The sequence below is a fragment of the Gekko japonicus genome, unplaced genomic scaffold, assembly GCF_001447785.1.
Source record: "Gekko japonicus isolate JY-2015 unplaced genomic scaffold, Gekko_japonicus_V1.1 scaffold1075, whole genome shotgun sequence".
NCBI classification, from domain to species: Eukaryota; Metazoa; Chordata; class Lepidosauria; order Squamata; family Gekkonidae; genus Gekko; species Gekko japonicus.
Window position 1 is genome coordinate 447,003 of NW_015169809.1, and position 20,202 is coordinate 467,204.

Here is a 20,202-nt window from a genome sequence, read left to right on the forward strand (position 1 = left end):
CGGGAACACAAGGGGACTAGGGCCCTAACTTCCTGGTCCTTCCTGGGCTTCTTACAGAACCCCTAAACTAAGAGCCACAAGCCAAGAGTCCTTCAGCTCACACCTCTAACGAGGTACAGCCTTATAGAAGCCTCACTCAGCAGAGGGCAGGGCCAGCAGCTTTTCAAATCACACCCAGGCAATCCAGTCAAACAAATCACCCTTTCTCAACCTTTCACAAAAAGCTAGGTTTCTGCAACAACTTAAAACTCACTCACACACTCCCAAACACTATCCTCCCACACAGTACCCTCAGCTAAATCACTCTGTCTGATCAGCTGTTAGGTTTAACAGCTGATCGGTGGGGAGTAAAACTGACCAGAAGGGGGCAGGGTGGCGGTAGAAGGGAAGTCCCCCGAGTGATCTGCCCCCCCCACCAAAATTTTTCTGGCTACAGGGCTGGGTGCAAGGAAGGCAGGACACAGTAAAAGCGCTCCAGAGTCTGCTGTCTCAGCCTTTCTGCAAAGTTTAGTACGAGGCTGAGGGAACTATTTGCTGATCAGATCCTTCTAAACCCATCAGCCAAGCCAGCATTGGGTCAAGGCAAAGCCAGCCAGGACAGTTCTTGCCTGGATGCAGTCTTCTCCCAGCTTGTGCACAGCCAGATCTCGCAAAGGGGCAACCCTGTTAGAGAATGGTAGCATTGGGGTGTGTATGTGGCTTTCATTGTCTTTTCCTTCATTTCTCTCTTTCCCTCACTTTTCTCCTCTTTTTTTTGCTCCCTTCCTGTGATGATCTGCCATTTGTTTATTTCCATTTCTAATTTCTCTCCCTCCCCACAAAGCAGCTTACACCATTCTCAGCTCCTTCATTTTATCCTCACAGCAACCCTGTGTGGTAGGTTAGGCTGAAAGTATGTGATGGGCCCAATGCCTCCCATCATGTTTCCATGGCAGAGTGGTGATTTGAACCTGGGTTTCTCAGATCCCAGTCTGACACTTTAACCACAACACAAGTTTAGCTTCCACTGAAAACAGCAGGGGTTGGGTCTGGTGATAAAATACTCAAATTCCTTTAATTGTTGGCTGTGGATCTCCCATGATCATCCTGAATCTGGTGGCTAATTTTGAGATTCCTAGTTTTATTTTCTGATGAGTTATGCCTGCCACTAATTGACAGACAGGTGGACATGTGAATCATTTTATTATTATTATATATGTAGTGATTAGCCAGCCAGGTGATTTGTTTTGTTATGATATTTGGTTTGGATCTAGGTCATGGAGGTGCAGATGGAATCTTTGTCCAGGGGGCCCTGGTAGCTCTCAGCAGTCCTGGGACTAGGGCTGTCATTTGACTGCTTTTGTTGGGTAAACTACTGCTGATGCTTACCATAGATTTCAGGTGAAATTCTAGAGTGTTAGAAAATCCTTTCTCCCATGCCCCTACCCCCAAAGGTTTCCCCAAGCCTTCCAGTGATGAATTTGGCAAGTCTACATGGGAGCCATGTACCTGAACAACCATATCTCCCTGTATGAATCTGTAGCAACTCTGATAATCTATCAGTGCCACTTCTTGTAGGCATGTAACTCTGCTACCTTGTCTCATGTTGTCACTGTATTGGCTCCCCCTTTATGAAATGGCCGTGCTGAAATATTTTAATTTTTAGAAAACGTTGTAAGGCTGAATAGTTTAAAAGCATGTGCAATAGCTAGAGGATTCGAGTAGGATCACGATTCTGAATCTTGCTTGGTGACTTTGAAAGCCATGAATACTCAGAGGTTGACCTTGGGTCCTGTTTGGAGGTGAAAAGAAGGCTAAAATATGTTAAATAAATCCCTCCCATATTTAATTCAGGACATGATCTGTATGTACCAAATGAACATATGGTGAGTTACTTGAAATGTTATGCGCTTGTGTGGCCATGCACCAGTGTCAGAGGTTTGGATAGGCATGTCAAAGGATGGGATGTAAAGGATGCTGTCTGTTTCTATCTTTCCCTCACCAAGCATAGGGCCAAGTATCATCCAGACTCTTCCAGTACTTTTCAGCAGGATTAATTCACGCAAGAAATTACTTGTCATAAAGTGTACCATAATCACAAGTGTAAAGGCATGCTTGAACACAATTGATAAATGAACTGATCTGGATTTGTAAATCTTAATATCACAAACAGAAATACCAAAGCCATCCCCATTAGTTTTTAAAGGGTTCTGACTGTTAGGGATCATTTATTAATTTATTAAAAACCAGTGTCTGGTTTCTGCCTGTGATGGATATATCCAGTATTTGTGACACTGTGAGAGTTTCTAAATGTGACTGATCTATGTTTAGGAAAGTGGATTATGAATCAGGATTCCTGGGTTCTATTACTAGTTCAGTGAGGTGTCAGGCAAGCCACTTACTATCTTTAGGGCTAAATATACCTTTTGACAAGTGTATAAGGATTCCATTTATATATGTGATACTCTGAGAGATATTCCAAACTTCCTTTGGCCTATCCTCATGAGAGATGTAAGTTTAGTCATAAAGTTTGCAAGAGTATGCTTCTTGTAATGGTCTCTTATTAAGCGGAGGTTTTAGAGGTGTATATAAAAGACATGTGCATCAACTAGACTAAAACTTCAAATGTAACTCCCCATTTTCTTCCATTATAACATACAATATGCTATGTATGAAAAATTAGCTTCTGTTATTAGGTGATGGTGCATGTGAAAGATAGAGGAGGGTTTCTAGTTTGACATCACAAATGAAGTGTTTTGCTTTTATTCCAACGACAAAGTATTTTGCATATAGCTTATCCTCAAACCTATATTTCCCCTGCAAAATTTATTTGGTGCCAGGCTTGGATTTTAAAAGGTAAAGCTATGACTGCAAGTGAAGGAAGTAGTGTTACACCAGTGACAATAAAGGAAAGAGAATTGCTTTAAAGTTCAAATAACTTAATGGCAGAAAACTTGCATTATCATCAAAGGACATCGTTTATTTTTTTTTAGAAAATACAGATAGATTTACTCAAGCATCAAGCACCAAAGTCAAGGGTGGTAAAAAATGAATGGGAAGGCCATGTTGAAGATCATGGTTTCTTAGCCAGTAAGTGTATAATATGTGGTCTGAAGCTTTTCTTCAAGGAGAATCTGATCCCATGAAATATTATCATGCTTGTTTCCCCTCAGTTGCAGGCTGATGATGGAGAATAATTTCCTTTTTTAAACAGTTTATTTATTTAGAAAATGTATATGTCACCTCTTCAGAGGCCTGCAGTTGTCAGTAATAGGGTTCATGTCTTTTTTCTAGCATTCACTTATAATCAGCTTCAGCACATGGCGGTGGTGAACGATTTCAGGGCTTGAGGAATGACTTGAATCTCATTGGTTCTGTAGAACCAGCTGTACATTTTTAAAGTATGAACTAGAACTTGGCAGCAAGCTTGGTTTTATCAGAGTTTGACAGACAGAGGCAGGAAGGATGGGAAGCAGCCTAATCATTCTTCTTCTCCATTGTCATTATAGCCCACTGAACCAAGCAAGTATTTAATCCATTGATTGTCTTAAGGTGGGTTAGGAGTCGGCAAGAAAAGTATGATATAAAAGTCTTTCAGGTTGTTAAGCCAGCTGGGTTAGGTGTTCTTTCCACATTTCCCCCCTTAATATCAAACCCATTAAAAGTCCAGGGAAAGCAGCATTTAAGGAGGTCTGCTGCATTGTAACTTGGTTGCTCTATGGAAAAGTGACCTTTTTAAAATGCAGGAGTAGGACGAGTGTAGTCATGCTCAGCTAATAGATCTGAGAGAGGTTCACAGAGGTTATAAATGTAGCTTTATGTATAAGTTCATTGTTTTCCTCTTGAAACCTCCAGTGCACTAAACTATAGAATTTCCTGCATTTATAGAACATGTTCCATTTTGTACCTTATTTGCATGGTTGCTTGAATTGCTACTTTACCAGTTGAAACATTCACCTCTCTTTGGTAATTTAAAGTGCATGCTTGCTGAATTTGATAACTGCAGAGGATATATGTGCTGCATGAAAATCACTTGCATTCCTGTTTTTATAAGCCAGTAATAAGAATTTTAACTTTTTTATTTCTAGGCCACCTTGGCACAGAGGCTTTAAGTTATTATATAACGTGAAACATCTTGGGGCTGTGTTCGGAAAACCCCTAGTTAGGGGTCTTTGATTAAGCTTTTCATACTCAATTCCCAATGAGGTTCCTTAATATTTTGGCCTGTTTCTGTTTCTTTCTGATTAGCAGAAGACTGTTAAACATTTAGGGTATTCCTAGACATTACAACAGCTCTCTTGTCTGTCTGGAAGAAAAGATTCTCAAGGTATGCTTTGTACCGTTGCTTCCTGTGTTTAATTTGCTACCTGGACCAGGATGGCTTCCTCAGTCCACATCCAGAATAAAAAACCATAAAAGGCAGAAATTGGTTACAAAGGTGCAACACATTTGCTGTCATCTTGCCACACATATAGAATCTGTTCCCTTTGAAGGTTCATTAATCTAATTCTTTTGGTTATCTTCTGAAGGAAAGTGGAGAAAATCATGCTGAATGGAGGGACTTCATATAACTGTAATATTTATTTCTGTCAGCTTTTATGTGTTGGTTTTGTTATCTGCTCCTTGCCTTTGTGAATGAAGGGTAAGAGATATGAACCACAGCAACTGTTGCCATATTTTCAGATACACTAATTTGTTGGATTGAGTTTCCAAGTTAAGGTAGCACTCTACCGGTGAAACAAAATTCCTAGTATGCTGGGTATGTAAGCAGCAGCTTCTTATAGGGAGAAAATAGGTTCATTAATTCTTATATTTTCAGAGTGTCCTATAGTGCAATCTTAAGCAGAGTTACACTGTTCTATGCCCATTGACTTTGCTGGACTTGGAAGGGTATAACTTTCCCCCCCAGAATTTCATTTCCAGTTTCAGTTCAGTGTGGTCACATTCCACCATAATCTGATAATGTCTGAAATGTGGCAGCTACACAGTAGGGAAGCTATGATGTGTTTAGTTCCAGTGCTCTCAGCTCTGGGGAGGGGCAGTGTCATGCATCATATAGCCCTCCTATGTGGTCTTTACATTTTAGATGTCACAGGACTAATCAGCAGTATAAGATACTAGGATGTGGACCATGGGGCTCAGGTAACATTAAGAAATTGTCCACATAAAGTATAGTAAAAAAGATCATCTAGATTTTAACCAGGTTCCTTAAAGTTCATAGTTTAACCAATATACATTCATTTACTGTATGCCCCTTGGATGCTTTTGAGTTGGTGTTGTTTCTTTCTCTGTACTTGAATGTACTTTTAAGTAAAAGAATAAAAATATAATTAAAAAAAAAGAAATTGTCCACATGGAATCTGAGGGATTCAAAATTATAAACATCAATTTGTCAAGCATAAAAATTTCAAGTAGTTATATATTTTTATATATTTTCTGTTATTCCATCCTGTCAGTCAGATGTTTACAATCAGTACATTTTTGAAAATCTTATTCTACATTTACTTAGTATAAATGAATGTGGAAACTGATTTATTTATTTATTTAGAATATTTCTGTGTTGCATCTTCAGAGTCCTGCTTGAGGTGACTTACAATTAAAAATCACAATATTTAAAAGCCATTAAAAAACAAACCATTGAACGTAAGCAGAATATAAACTGTCCATAAAATTAAAAGCAGACCATTAAAGAGCTGGTAAGATAAAACCCCAGATGTGATTTAGCCTGTTGCCTGAAAGATGTTATTTAACCTGTTGCCTGAAAGAAAGTAAAGTAGGTGCCAGGCAGGCCTCATGGCGAAGGTGATGTGCTACCACAGAAAATGCGGCTGTCTCTAGTAACCAGCTGCCTTAACCTCTGATGATGGGGGCACAGAGAGCAAGGCTTGACAGGCAGATCTGAAGTGGCAGGCTGGACAATATGGGTATGGGAGGGGATAGTCTTCAGGTATCTCTCAGAGTTCCACAGGGCCTGCAAGATGGAGCTCTTCCGCCAGGCTTTCAATTAGGAGCCGCCACTACCACCACCAACAACTATTTCATGGTAACAACGGGGTAATGGGATGGCCCATTATAAAGATGGAGCCACAGTATCATGATGAATCGGTACCGCTGAATTGGGTTTGTGGGTAACACCTACAGGTCACCATCTTGATTTGATCAAATGATCCACATCACTGAGTACTTTATTTTGTTAAATATGGTTGCTTTTATTCTGTTCTTAATGTTTTATATTTGGCACATGGTGCCCTTGATTGTGAGCTGCCCTGAGCCCGTCCGCGGGGAGAGCGGGATAGAAATGTAATAATAAATAAAATAAAAAATAAAAGGTACCCCACCCCAAGCTACTTTGGGCCTTAAAAGTAAGAACCAGCACTTTGAATTGTGTCCAGAAATAGATTCATAACCAGTGCAGATCTTTCAGCCCAGGAATGATGCAGTTGCTGTAACCAGCTGAAGTTTCTGAACCATTTTCAAAGGCATCCCCATATGGCTTACTTGACAGTGATCGATTGATCTTTACAGATTTGGAGTAGTAGTAGTTGAGAAGTGGAGATACCCTATGTTAAAATTATTAATAATGTGTGATGACACCCCAGCTCCAGATTTCGAAAGTAGGGACTTAAATTTCACACCCCACAAACTTCTTGAAAAAAATGCTTGCATTTTTATAATTGAGGTTTTTGGAACCACTTAGTCTTCTAGTCCTCAGTGAGGGCAATGCCTGGACTCAGGGTGCTACTCAGCATTCACTTGGCCTGTTGTGAAAGGATTATAAGCTTGAAAGAAGCATGCAGTAGGTTTGATGAAAACAACTAAGGTAGGTTTATTTCTATGGTATGTGTGGCTTGGTTGTTTGTTTTCCTTCTCTCCAGCCCTTTCATTATTACAGTAACATTACTGGAGAGCTGGGACCTGAGAAACTGTAACAGTTACGTAGCAGGCTTTTTGTTTGATTGATTCAGGCTTATAACATGGAACAAAAAGACTTTTAACTTTGGCTGTGGTCAGACGTGCTATTTGACGTGGCGGGGAAGCGATCAGATTTCCTCTGGTGGAAATTGAAAATGGAGTCAAGTGGTCACACATCCCTTGGTGCTGCAGGCTCAGCCCATCATTGCCTAATCAGACGGCGTGTTCAGGGGAGTGGGGTTTTTTTTAAATTATTTATTTATTTATTTTATTTAAGTATTTTTACCCCGCCCTCCCCGCAAGCGGGCTCAGGGCGGCGTACAGAGGGCTACAGCCCATACATAAAATCCATAAAACAATAAAAACATAGCAGCAATTATATATAACAATAGATAAATAAGTGCTTTTTGCCGTTTTCCCTGCATGTGCATAGATGAGGAATTGAATCCCTGCAGTGGTCAGCGACGATGGATCACTTATGTGGTTATGCGTATACCGCTACGCAAGCAAAAAGAATGGTGCCGCGTTGGGATGGACTGGGCAGCCCATCCCAACAGCCTGAGTCTGCTTGCACGATCAGAGAGTGGAAAGTCTATCCATGGCCTGTTGGTACCAGTTAGAACCAGACTTTCCCCGGTGTCTTTTAACTCTACTTCTGTGGCAGAGCAGCATAGGGTGCTGATGACTGTGGGACCTTTCCCAGATGTTGCCGTCTGATAGTGCCCTTTAGATCTGTCAGGCATTCACAGCTAAATGGGATCTAAAAGCATGTTTGACTGCATTCTTTTAGTAGTTTTTGATAGGAGCAGCACCCAAACCTTCATCACACAGAACAGATGTTTCCCCTTTTTAACTGTTTTTGACAACAACACTCAAACCTACCTATCTTCAAAACACATGAACTTTGCCTAACCAGCAGATATTCTAATCCTTCTCCCACCAAAATCTAAATACCCTCATCTTTGTCAGTTGGCTGACAGTTAAACTGCCCAAATCCATTATTTTTCCCTTTTCAAGATTCCAGTCCACTCTTTGAAAGTGATTGGCTGAGGCTTCTGGAGCGTGGAACACGGAGGGTCTATTGTAGTACCACTCTGGATTTTTGCATCTGGTGTGTTAAAATAATTTACATTAATTTGAAGGACAGACTGGAACTTCTGTTACGAAGCTTAAAAGGGTGACTTGATCCAGTATGTTATTTTAATCCACTTGAACTGTCGCATCAATTAGCCTTCTATAGATGAAGTGGAAGCCCTTTTCAAGTCTTAGTGCAAACACGTGGAATTTTTGCTTTTATGATCTTAACAACATTGCTTTGTGCTAACATATCCTAGAGGTTTCCTTTGCATTTGCTTAGAACTCCATTCATACTGTATTGTGACATGCTGGTGATGACAAAGTATGTCCTGGAGGCCTGTTTTTATATTTGTCTGTTCAGGAACTTTTGAAAAAGCAAAGAAAAACTTGCCATCAGCTCTGGGATCATAGCTTTAAAAATCCAGAATAGAAGAAGCAGCTGTGGAGAGCATGCATTCCTAAATGTTTAAACCATTTATACGATAATTGGGTGCAACTGAGCTCTTCCTGTCGTAGATGGGCCTGATTCTGGTAATGCTTCCTTTGCAGCTCTCATACTGCAGTCATTGTCTGGTCTATGAACAATACAGGCGTAGGAGCTGGATATTCATAGATAAAGTACAGTTTCAGGAAGAACTAGTCTCTAACGTTAAGCATAGCACAACATATTTTGTTTATCTTCATGAAAGAATTATGGACACATGTATAAAGGACTTAGAACTTACTCATAGGGGTATCGAAATTGTTATGGTACTTCCTGATCAACTAGAGCTCTGAATTCTGGTCAGCATATAGCCATAGTCTCTCCATTTCTTAGAAATCTGAACATTTTTACATTTCTTTTCCAACATGGGACAGTCAGAGTGTACCCCAGAATGGTTACACTAGTTCCACACTTGCTGGGAAGCTGAAATAAATATAGGCCGGAATACTCTGCATATTCAAAGGATCTGTAAAGGGTCCATTTATACATTTCTCTTTCAAAGCAAGAGATGCAAACTGTATTTATATGAAGCTGTGGTAGTGACAGACCACCCAGAAAGGTGGCATTTTGATTACTAGAAACGGATGATCATTTTATTTGGGACAGAAGTCTGTTTCACAACAAAGGCCAACATTTTAGCGCAGACCAAAGCAAGCTATCATACAGGGCAGAACTGTGAACTGTTAAAGTACAGCTGCCTTTTGCTTCACAGCTGTCTCTTCACATCCATGTGGTACAATCCAGGAGCTGTTTCAGCACAACATGATTCCCCGCTTGTGAGTTCATAATGTGACCATGTAAGTAGACCAATCACCCCACTTGATGGATACCTCCATTAGTAAAGACTCACACAGTGGACCTCACACCAATGGTTGCACTTTTCAAAACTGACCCCTGTAGAGTGGGATTGCACCATGATGAACCAATTCCTTAACTGTGGCTGCCGTCACACACACTAAATAATCCACTTTCAATCCACTTTCAGTGCACTTTCCAACTGGATTTTGCAAGTTCACACAGTAAAAATTCAGTTGCAAAGTGCACTGAAAGTGGGTTGAAAGTGGATTATTTAGTAGAAGAAGGAGAAGAGATTGGATTTATACTCCGCCCTTCACTACCCAAAGGTGTCTCAGAGCGGCTTACAAACTCCTTCCCCTTCCCCTCCCCACAACAGACACCCTGTGAGGTAGGTAGGGCTGAGAGAGCTCTTGACAGAAACTGCTCTTTTTTCAAGAACCACGGCTTGCCCAAGGTCATCCAGCCAGGTGCAAGTGGAGGAGTGGGGAATCAAACCCGGTTCTCCCAGATTAGAGTCCACACACTTAACCACTACACCAAACTGGCTTAGTGTGTGTGATCGCAGCCTGTGTGTGTTTGAAGGAGTCTCAGACTGTGGTTTGGGGTAGGAGAACATTCTAGTAGCTACTATAGTGTGATTTTAGAGGTCACATTCATTGGTTTGTCTGTTTACCAATCCATCTTGTATCTATCATAATCTAGGGCTGAATAATGGCAGTACTTGTATTAGTACTATATAAGACTTTTGTTAATATCCTATGGATGCGGTCACACGAGCCAGAAAAATGGGGAAGCAAGGCTATTTCCTCCAGCGGTTGCACAATCACACCTCTTTTTGAAGCTGCGGGCACAGCCTGTCAGTGTGTGATCAGACTCAACTGCAGGCGAGTCTTTTTTGTGTGCCGTTTGTTTCCCATGCGCTTAAACGAGGAATCGATGAACCGCACCTCCACACTGAGGGCTCCCTATGGAGTTTGTGATGATGTGCATACTGTGAGGGGGGGGGGGACAACAGCACGAAGTTGGGACGACCTGATCAGACCATCCTGACAGCATGAGAGCTTGCTGGAATGGTCAGACAGGGGAAAGTCTGTCTGTGGCCCATCACAACCCATTTACTACTGGATTTCTCCCCCGGTGTCTTTTAACTCTGCGTCTGCGGCAGAGCAGAACGGGTGCTGACGGGTGCGGGGTGCTTCCCAGATATTGTTGTCTGATTCATCTGCCTGGCATTCGCGCCTATGTCGGGTCTAATTGTGCATATGATTGCAGCCTATGTAGTATGGAACACTTTGGGAGAAAAGTAATGAATGATATAGTATAGATTTGCTATTTTTTTTTTAAAAAAAGAAAAATCTTGTGGTATATCATATAATACATGGAAAGAATAATAGGTGAGTGGGATGGTCTATTTTGGTCAATCAGCCGTGGCATCAAGGCTTAGTGTTCCCAACTGCATGCTCAAAGTGCCTTAGTGGCCACAAGTTGCCAACCAATCATTGTACTACCATTTTCCTTAGACTATTTTGGGAAAGAACAGTTCCATAAAATAGTATAATGGATTTTGTATTTTGGTGGTATCAATAGCTAAACTTAAAATGACTCTCTTTGCGAAGAGTATTAAGATGATTTTTTCATTCTTATACAATTGTTTGATTCCCTGACATACTCCTTCCCGTATCAGTCATTAATTAATGGACCTGTTGATTTTCATTCCCATTATATGTGAGGAGATAACAGCTTAAAGAGGTCCTGAAAATTAAAACTTCCAGAGACTGGGATCAGATGACAGGATTAGAATGTTCTGTTTATAACTTCCTGAAACATCTGGATATGGCCAACATGAAGTTGGAATACTTGGCTGGATGATCCACTCTAGGATCAAAGAAGGTGTTCCTTAAGAGAACAATGTAATTACATCTGAATTTCTTTACTAGTGGTTTATAAAGGGTCTATACATGTTCAGTGGTACTTCTTTCTTCAGCAGAATCATAATTTGCTGATATTCCACTGACGTATCATAACACTTAAAATGTGTTTGAAGAGGCCGTGGCTCTGTAGAAGAGCACATAACTTCATGAAGAGGGTCTTAGGGTCAATCCTTAGTGCATCCAGTTAAAGGATCTCCAGCATCAGATGCTGAGAAACACCTTTGTTTGCCTGAGACCCTGGAGACCTGCTGTCAGACAGATGGACAACAGTGTCTAGATGGCTCTATGGTATGAGTTAGTGTAAGAAAGTTTGTATGTTAGGGAAGACATATTTTGCAAAAGGGACATAGCATGTGCAGTATAAACATGGTAGCTAAGAATTAGTTTTGTTGGTATAACTAGCTAGAAAAATTGTTAATTGCATGGGTTTATACTTTCCACTGGTTTAAATCCATTAACACCAAGGGTGTTCCATCAGAAATGGATGCACCATATTATTTTGTGTCTGAAAAGCCTTGATGACAACCATGTGAAGGGGAAGTGGATTTATGATGGAGTCTTAATATATATTTGAATTTTTCCCCAGTGATGAAAGTATTCCTTTATCTTTGAATTTCCTGGCGTTTATGGATTTATATTTGATCTTTTATGTTATTTGAGTGAGGGCTTTTTGTGTGTGCACAAGTTTGATGTCATTTAGATTGTTTTCCTTGGTTATATACACACAGAATGAAAATAAAAGCAATTTCATTTCAGAAGGTTGCAAAACTGTGTGAGTTCCAAGTGGAAGATCTCAAGTTCTGATACTGTTATACCTTGCATCATAACACCTGGAATGCTTTTTAAAGGGATGGTGGGTCTAAATAGCTTTCATGAACATAAATTAAAATAATTTATAATTCAATTTTGAGCTCAAGTTGTGCCAGGACTCATGAGGACTTTGCCACGGAACTTTTAATCCATGCCAGAATTCCACAGTGGAACATGTAAAGTCATAATTAAGAAGGGTTCCTCTAGGAGACTGCTGAGTGCTTTCCCCTCACCACAGAGAAACTGAGAACCAAGCATCTGGGTCCCACTAGAGAGAGTGACTTGATTGTTTTAAAAAATCGCCTTAAGAAATAAGGAATGTTCCACATCGTGGCAAACACAGATTTAACTAAGGTAGCTTCTACACTAGTTTTTGTGTAGCTATTGCAGAAATCCAAGTGATGTTACTGCCAGATTCCTGCAAATTAGTATTTTCATGTCATCTTCTGCTCCTTTTTACAGAATTCATTTTTGGTAATTTTTTTTTTACTCTTAATGGAATTGTAGTGCTAGCTTATCCAGTGCGGACTGCTGAAGTTTCGTTAATGTATCTGGCATGAAAAAGTGGGCTTGATTGATGTGTTGGAAATTCCTCACCACTTCTTGATTACAGTGCCATTTGAACACCCCCACTGTACAAACAAAATTGACATAAGGAAATACTTAATTAAAGAACTTAATACATTAAGGAGAGAGCACAAAACACATGGTATTGTTTGAGGTGTTTGTATTTGTTTGTTTTGCTTGCAAGTATGGAATTTTTTAAAAGAATCAGTTCTGCTGATGTGCAGCAGTGAAACAGAATAATAATGAATCAGTTAAAAAGTAAATAAAGAGAAATTCTGGAATTGCAAAGAGAAACAAAATCTAGGAAGTATGAATTAAAAATCTGACAAAATCTAACAAAGCATCTTCTTCATGGTCTCTGTGCATCACATCTCTGAGATATAGTGTGCCTGCGCCGACCACGATGGGTATTGTAGAAAGCTAAAAGGGATTTTCGTGCCCGGTCACGTGCCGAGCTCCAGTGTGCATGACCAGGGGAGGGGCACGACGATCCCGCCAGTTCTCTTCTGACAGCCGCGCTGGTAGGATCTCCTACACCTCGGTCGGTAATTTTTTTTGGCTTTTGGCCTTCTCTCCATTCTATGGACTTGTAGTTAGCTAGTTTTTAGTTTAGTGTTAGTTAGGTACTTTGGACTTCATTTCTGCTTTGGCAGATTTTTCTGCCCCTCTCTGGCCTATGGTCAAACGGTGGGGCTTCTTTAAATGGTGCTGGAAGTGAAGTGCGGTAGTAAACCCCCCCCCCGGACGTTCCCTTTGTTTATTGTGCCTGGGGGAATCGCACCGAGTTGACTCCTGTGCCCACTGTGCGAAATTCTCTCGGCAAATGAGGAAGAATCGAGCGGCCAGACTTTGTGTGGCACTACTGGAAGTGGCTCTTTCGAACAATGGCATCGTCACAAGAGACTTCTGGACACGCCTCCATGTCGACCCTTGCATTGGGATTGACGTCCGTACAGTCCCCGTCACCGGGCTTTTTCGATGCCGATTGATTGGTGCTGAAACGCTCGATCCCGGCTTCTCAGTCCAATGCTCACATTCCCACAACAATGTCGGGAGGGCAAGGACGATTGGCCAGTCAAGCACAAGAAGCACAAGAAGAGCTCCTCTGACAAAACTCCATCCAAAGGGGTAACTGTCGGGAGCTGCTTCGCTTGACTCCTCAGGCCGTGGGCAGACACAGGGTGTTCCGTCTTCACCCCATCCTCACCCAATTCAACTCACGGATTCTGAACAGGACATGGAACTGATGCAGGTCTTCCATTCTTCCAGTGTCAAAAGTCAGCACTCAGGAGCAGATGCTGGGGCACCTCCATCCCCCCACGGCCAAACTGATCAGGATCGATCACCTGGACATTTGCAGCTGCCCACTTGGGACCAACGCCAGTGGCAATATTTGTATGGGGCGTACCCTTTCCCTGGCATGCCTTGGTTCCCTCCCCGCCCTCCTATGGAGTGGGATCGTCAGTCCACTTCCTCTCGAATCTCTTGACATCAAGAGTCCTCTTCAGCACCGGAATTTGTCAAACCGTATATATTGGCAATGGTGAATAAATCGCACACCTCCGTGCCTTTGATGTCGACGTGTCCTAAAGACCAGTCGAGATCGATGCTGTTGACACTGATCCTTCTGATATCGCTCTTGGAACCATCGGAGTACTCCAGCCCTTCCGAGGACTCACATTCTGTGGATGAGAACTCTCCCATCCAATTAGAACCCTCTCCACTGCAACAAGTAGGAGACGACCTCCCTATTTCTCCATCTGAAGACGTTAAGTCTTATGGGGCTTTGTCAAAAGAATGGCCAACACCCTGGCCCTACCTACGGTGCAGCCACCTCCTACCGTCACAGACTCAATCTTTGACATTGTTCAGATGGACACTTTGCAGTCGCCCTGCCTCTGACATTGGTCCTTCTGCAGACAGCTAAAGTACCCTGGTTGTACCCGGCCTCTGTTACCGTCTCTAATAAAAGGATGCAGAAAATGGGAGCTGAATTCTTGTTCGTTCACCCCAAACCAAATTCTGAGGTCATTTCCTCCTTGTCAAAGAGCAAGCGTAGCCACTCCATTCCCTCCGATAAAGAAGGAAGGAAATTGGACTCTTTTGGCAGAAAATTCTATTCTGCTGGGGCATTAGGCATAAAAACTTCCAACTATGCAGCCTGTATGGGCAGATATCAATACGCCCTATGGGAGGGGATGTCGGAGTTCATTGCAGCTCTTCCCGAAAACAAGAACCGCCCAGCTAGATGCCTCCAGAAGGAGGGTATACAAAAGATAGAACTACTGCAAACTGTGCATTATCAAATTTATATTGATGCAGTTACAACATATCTGACCATATATTCATATACGTTTTACAGAAAACAGAAGCCAAACTTCAGAAGATGAAAATGGACGAAAATGGTCGAACTCCCCCGGAGTTAAAATTCGTTTCGAGGCGTCGTTTTCATACAAAAAACCTCCTAACAAGAAACATATCGAGTATTCATTACAGGAAAATTCACCTAGCGATAATCCAATCCAGCATACAGTTACTAATACATACATACAGCTGTGCATACACATGGTCATAAATCTTCCAAATTGGACTTTCCTCGGTTCTATAATAAAACATAATTTTATCACCTTATACTGTTTCCATCATTTTTCAAACAAGTGCTTACACTAAAATTATACATATATATATTTGCACTTACCCTATACGTTTTGATGTTATTCACAAAATGTTCTTAACAACAATATCTAGACCGGGCTGATCAGCCTTAACCCGTACACATTCTCCTGTTACTTTTTATTACTATTAAAAATGTCACGTGCTCCTCTCATCAGCATAGCCAACAACCTCCAAGTTAACATTTGAAAAACACAACTTACAGAGGACAAATATGACAATCACATTGATTTTGCTAAGCTCTGAAAGATTTTTACAGGGAAACATATTATCCAAACAAAAACATCTTCTGACGGGAATTCCATACTTCATATACAGACATAACTCACATCAAACAAAAATGTATACACAGACTCGAGAATCGCCTAATGGCTATTACAACACTAAGTACCTACAGGAAACACGCCAGATCCAGGGCTACATTTAGTCCAGCTGGTTGACAGGTGTTCAACTTGAAGCACCAATATGCCTCTCTCTGAAGCAGCATTCTACGTATATCGATGGTTTCATGTGGTTTAGGGCGAATGACTTCCAATGTAACACATTTAAAGTCATCGGGGCGATGTCCTACTTCTGAAAAATGTGACACAAGTGGGGCATCTGGGGATTCGTGTCTCAGCCGTGATTTGTGTTCTAATACACGTGTCCTGAGTGCACGTGTGGACTGACCCACATATTTAAGCCTGCATCCACAAATCAACAGGTACACCACCCCCTTGGTAGCACAGGTGGAAAAATGGGTAATCTTCTTTCTACAATTGGATTCAGGAAAAAATAGCACATTTGTTTCCCACATTTGTGGGCAAGCTGCACATCTCTTACATTTGAAATGGCCCCTCGGGAAGGTGTAATTCTCCCTATTCTGTGGTAAATCTACCCTTATAATTTTGTCCCATATGCTGGATGTTTTCCTAAAACCTATAATAGGAGGATACTTGCATAACGGAACATTATTCAATATATGCCAATGTTTCAATATGATCTTTCTAATGCCATACGATTTATCATTGAATTCAAGCGCCCAATGTATCCTGTCATTTCTCGTGCTCTTCTCCCTTCCTTTCAGTAGTTCCTCTCTATCTCTGCGTCTGGCCCTAAACCTGGCTGTCTCAATCACCCTCATCGGATAGTCCCTATCCCTAAACAGCATGCTAAGTCTGTCAGCTTCCCTTTCAAAATCCTCCTCAGTCGTAGGATTCCTACATCGTAGAAAAGGCCACCCTTATAAGCACTACTCATGGTGGCAGCGTTTGATACTCTACAATGGGGAAGATTTCACTCAAGACAGCTCCAACTGTTCCTGAGACCCTATCAACACCAGGTCGTGTCAGCACTGGACTTTCTGCTAAAAGTCCCTCTTCAGGTCAAGGTCAGCCTCAGATGGTGGACGTACACCAGCAACCTCATCCAGGGAAAGACTTTCTGGGTATCGGAGAGGATCCAGATCTACACAGATACCAGCCTGTCAGGTTGGGGAGCCACGCTGGAGAACTGCACTGCACAAGGCAAGTGGTCCCCACAAGAGCAACAATTGCCCATCAATCTCCTAGAGCTGAGGGCCATAAGACTGGCTCTCCTACAGTTTGCCCAATTCATACAAGGGGAGCATGTTCTCATCAAGACAGACAATGTCTCCGCAAAAGCCTACCTGAACAAAAAGGGGGGCTCCAAGTCATCGTCCTTGCAAAGGGAAGTGAGGAGATTGATGGAAGGGGCAGAGAAACATCTGTCATCTCTAAAAGCGAAACACGTGAAGGGAACGGTGAACATTCAGGCGGACTGGTTGAGTCGCCAATGTGTTCAGGAGAGCGAATGGTCCCTCAATGGGAATCTATTTCAACTCATAACTTCCACAATGAGTCATCCACTAGTGGACCTCTTTGCAACTCAATCCAATGCCCAAATAGACAGGTTTTTCACCAGGTACTACCATCCTTCTGCAGAGAACACGGATACCCTGACTGCTCCTTGGCCCAGAAGTCTGCTCTACGCCTTCCCTCCACTACCTGTTCTATCGAGGCTTTTAAGACGACTACAAATACTCAAAGCACACGTAATAGTGGTGGCACCGTACTGGCCACGTCGACCGTGGTTCTCTCATCTTTGTCAGATGGCGGTATCACGGCCTCTGCGTCTTCCATTGTTTCCAGACATATTGATCCAGGGACCATTCTGGCACCCAAAACCGGAGTGGTTCTGTTTGACCGTGTGGGGATTGAGAGGAGAAAACGAAGGAAACTAGGCTACGATAAACAAGTGATAGAGACCATCTTAGCTTCTAGATGTCCTTCGACATCCAGAATCTATAACTGTACTTGGAAGGCATTCGTTTGTTGGTCTATAAGGAAGAAGATCGATCCTCTGCATCCAGAATTGGCTTCTATCTTGCAGTTCCTTCAAGAAGGTATCACTAGAGGACTGAGAGCAGCGACACTTCGAAGACAAGTCGCAGCATTAGCATTGGTCCTTCAACCCTTTGAAGGTGTTCCAATTTCCCAACATCCTCATGTGGTACGTTTTCTGAAGGGAGCATCCCTCAAGTTACCCCTACCCAGCATAGGTTTCCGACTTGGAGGTTTAACATAGTGCTCACAGGACTTACGAAGCCTCCCTTTGAACCAATCAAGGAGATTTCTCTCCAATTCTTAAGGATGAAGGTACTGTTTTTAGAGCTCAGTGCACTTTCTGTCAGGTCAGATCTATGCGTCTTCCACAAAGAAAAAGTGGTCCTCAGAACAGATCCTACCTTTTGCCCAAAGATTAATATGAGTTTTCACAGAAATCAGGAGCTTTGCTTACCTTCGTTGGTTCTGAATCCCACTCATCCTAAAGAGAGACTTTGGCACTGCTTATTTGTGAGAAGAGCGCTGAAGTGCTACATTTTACGGACAGCATCCTTCAGAAAAACCGAGGCCATGTTCGTGAATATCCCCCCCCCCTCATTTGGGGAAGAAGATGTCAAGTGCAGCCGTAAGCAAGGTTCTAAGATCATGCATAGCCGAGGCTTACAAGAGCCAGAACCAGACTCCTCCAGAGGGCATAACAGCACATTCTCTAAGCAGCGCAGCAACAAATGCGGCCCTAGTGAACAGGGCCTCTGTAGAGGAAGTCTCCAAGGCCGCTACGTGGTCCTCTCTATCCACATTCATAAGGCATTATAAAATTAATTTGTTTGACTCAGCAGATGCTGCTTTTGGCAGGAGAGTACTTCAATCTGTTCTTTCCTGCACTGATGACCACCCTCCCGATTTTTAGGGACACTGCTCTGGGAGGTCCCATAAGATGGCCTCCACCTCTGAGGGAGAAGGACCATTGGTTACTCACCGTGAGGGGTCATTCTACTCTGAGGTTTGGAGGACATCTTGGCCCTCCCGGGTCTTTATTCTCTCTGTTCTTAAGCTTTTTATTGTTATCAGTTTCTTCTATTCCAGTATACCAGACAGAGCCTAAATGAGTAAATTCTGTTACCTATTGTATTTTCTTCCTGTTAGTTCTTCAGTGGTAATTCTATTTGAATGTTACTGGTTATTATAGATTTCTAATTTTTCAGGATGTTGGCGTTTAATCTAGACACTGCTTTCGAGAACCTGAACTGAAACTAGGGTGACTCCCACCACAGGAAACAGGAAGTTTGAGTTTGTTCCTGCATCCCTGAGTGATGGATGGGAATCACCCACAAGATGTCCTCCAAACCTCAGAGGAGAATGACCCCTCACAGTGAGTAACCAATGGTTGTTCTGAGCAAATTCATCCTGCCTGAGACCACCTTCCCTCCATTAAAGCAAGGAGGAAAATGAGGAGGTGAGAGATTAACTTCTGTTATTTAGGGGAGGAACATGTTGTGCTGCTCGCTTATCTTGAGCCCAAGACCTAGTGTACCCATGGATGATGCCTGTGTACTGCTTTCTGTGCCAGGTACCTTCTCCTCCTGGTCATAAGGTAACACACACTCATGGTTCTCTTGGTTACGACCATTTGGAGCTTTCTGAAAGGAGTGTGGTTCAGTATGAGTCACACTCACAGGTTTTTTTAAAAAAGACCAAAAGGGACAGTGTCATTCAGTAGAGAAGCCAGCCACTTTCAGATTGGCTGATTTCAGGGCTAGGAAACAGACATTTATGCAGGTAAATGATAGTCCGATCAGGTCATCTTATTGTATTTTGGAGTTTTGCTTTTACAACGGGGTGATAAATAAATGATTAGAATAATACAGTTAAATTTTAGGGTTGATTTCTGAGTTGGTCATTGGTGATATACAAGTGGAAGCCAAGTATCTGTGTAAACCGTTAATTGTATCATTGCTGTAAATGATTTTTTTTGCCTTGCTCACAGAATGTAACAACAAAAGCTGTTTGTTGAGCTGAAGTCCAGAATTTCCATTTTAATTTGTTTGTTTCTGTCTCTTAGAACTCGTTGCAAAATATTTGTGTGTGTATGGAAAGAAAAGCTAACACGGAAATTAGATAAAGTTTTCCCCTTTTCTTTACATAGATTTTTATCATCCAGACTTCAAAGTATACTTTTGTCTCAGAATTGCATTTTTAGGTCAGGTGGGAGTCATAACTTTAAAGTGTCTGAATGGGGGGGGGGAATTCAGACTTTGTTATGCTTTATTACCATTACATAAGAGGGTTTTTAAAAGATATATAAACAGAAAACAGAATGGAAGTCATAACATATTTATTTATTTATTATTGCATTTCTAACCTGTCCTCCCCGCGAATGGGCTCAGGGCGGCTAATGTGTTTGAATTATATTAAAGGAAATTTCATTCTCCAATCAAAGAACTACTTTGTTTTGCTCGCTATGTTATTCACAGTTTATGGGTATTTTATGAATGGCTCAGTCAAAAATCAATTATAGTGGGGAGTCATGCAAAATATTAATTGAGATAAGTTTTAGAAGAGTGATATTGCATATAAATTAGTTCCAAATATGTAGAACAGAAAATGTTTCTCTCTCTTTTTGTTT

General features: G+C 41.8%; 1 protein-coding gene across 1 annotated transcript in view; it reads left to right on the forward strand.

Annotated features, from left to right (window-relative positions):
* Positions 1-3,329, forward strand: part of HMGA2 (high mobility group AT-hook 2) — a 41,868-nt gene extending 38,539 nt beyond the window's left edge. The window contains exons 4-5 of the mRNA XM_015417145.1: positions 2,973-3,069; positions 3,274-3,329. Coding sequence (XP_015272631.1) covers positions 2,973-3,069; positions 3,274-3,329 — 153 coding nt within the window. The remainder of the gene's footprint in view (positions 1-2,972; positions 3,070-3,273) is intronic.
* The last annotated feature ends 16,873 nt before the right edge of the window (positions 3,330-20,202 follow it).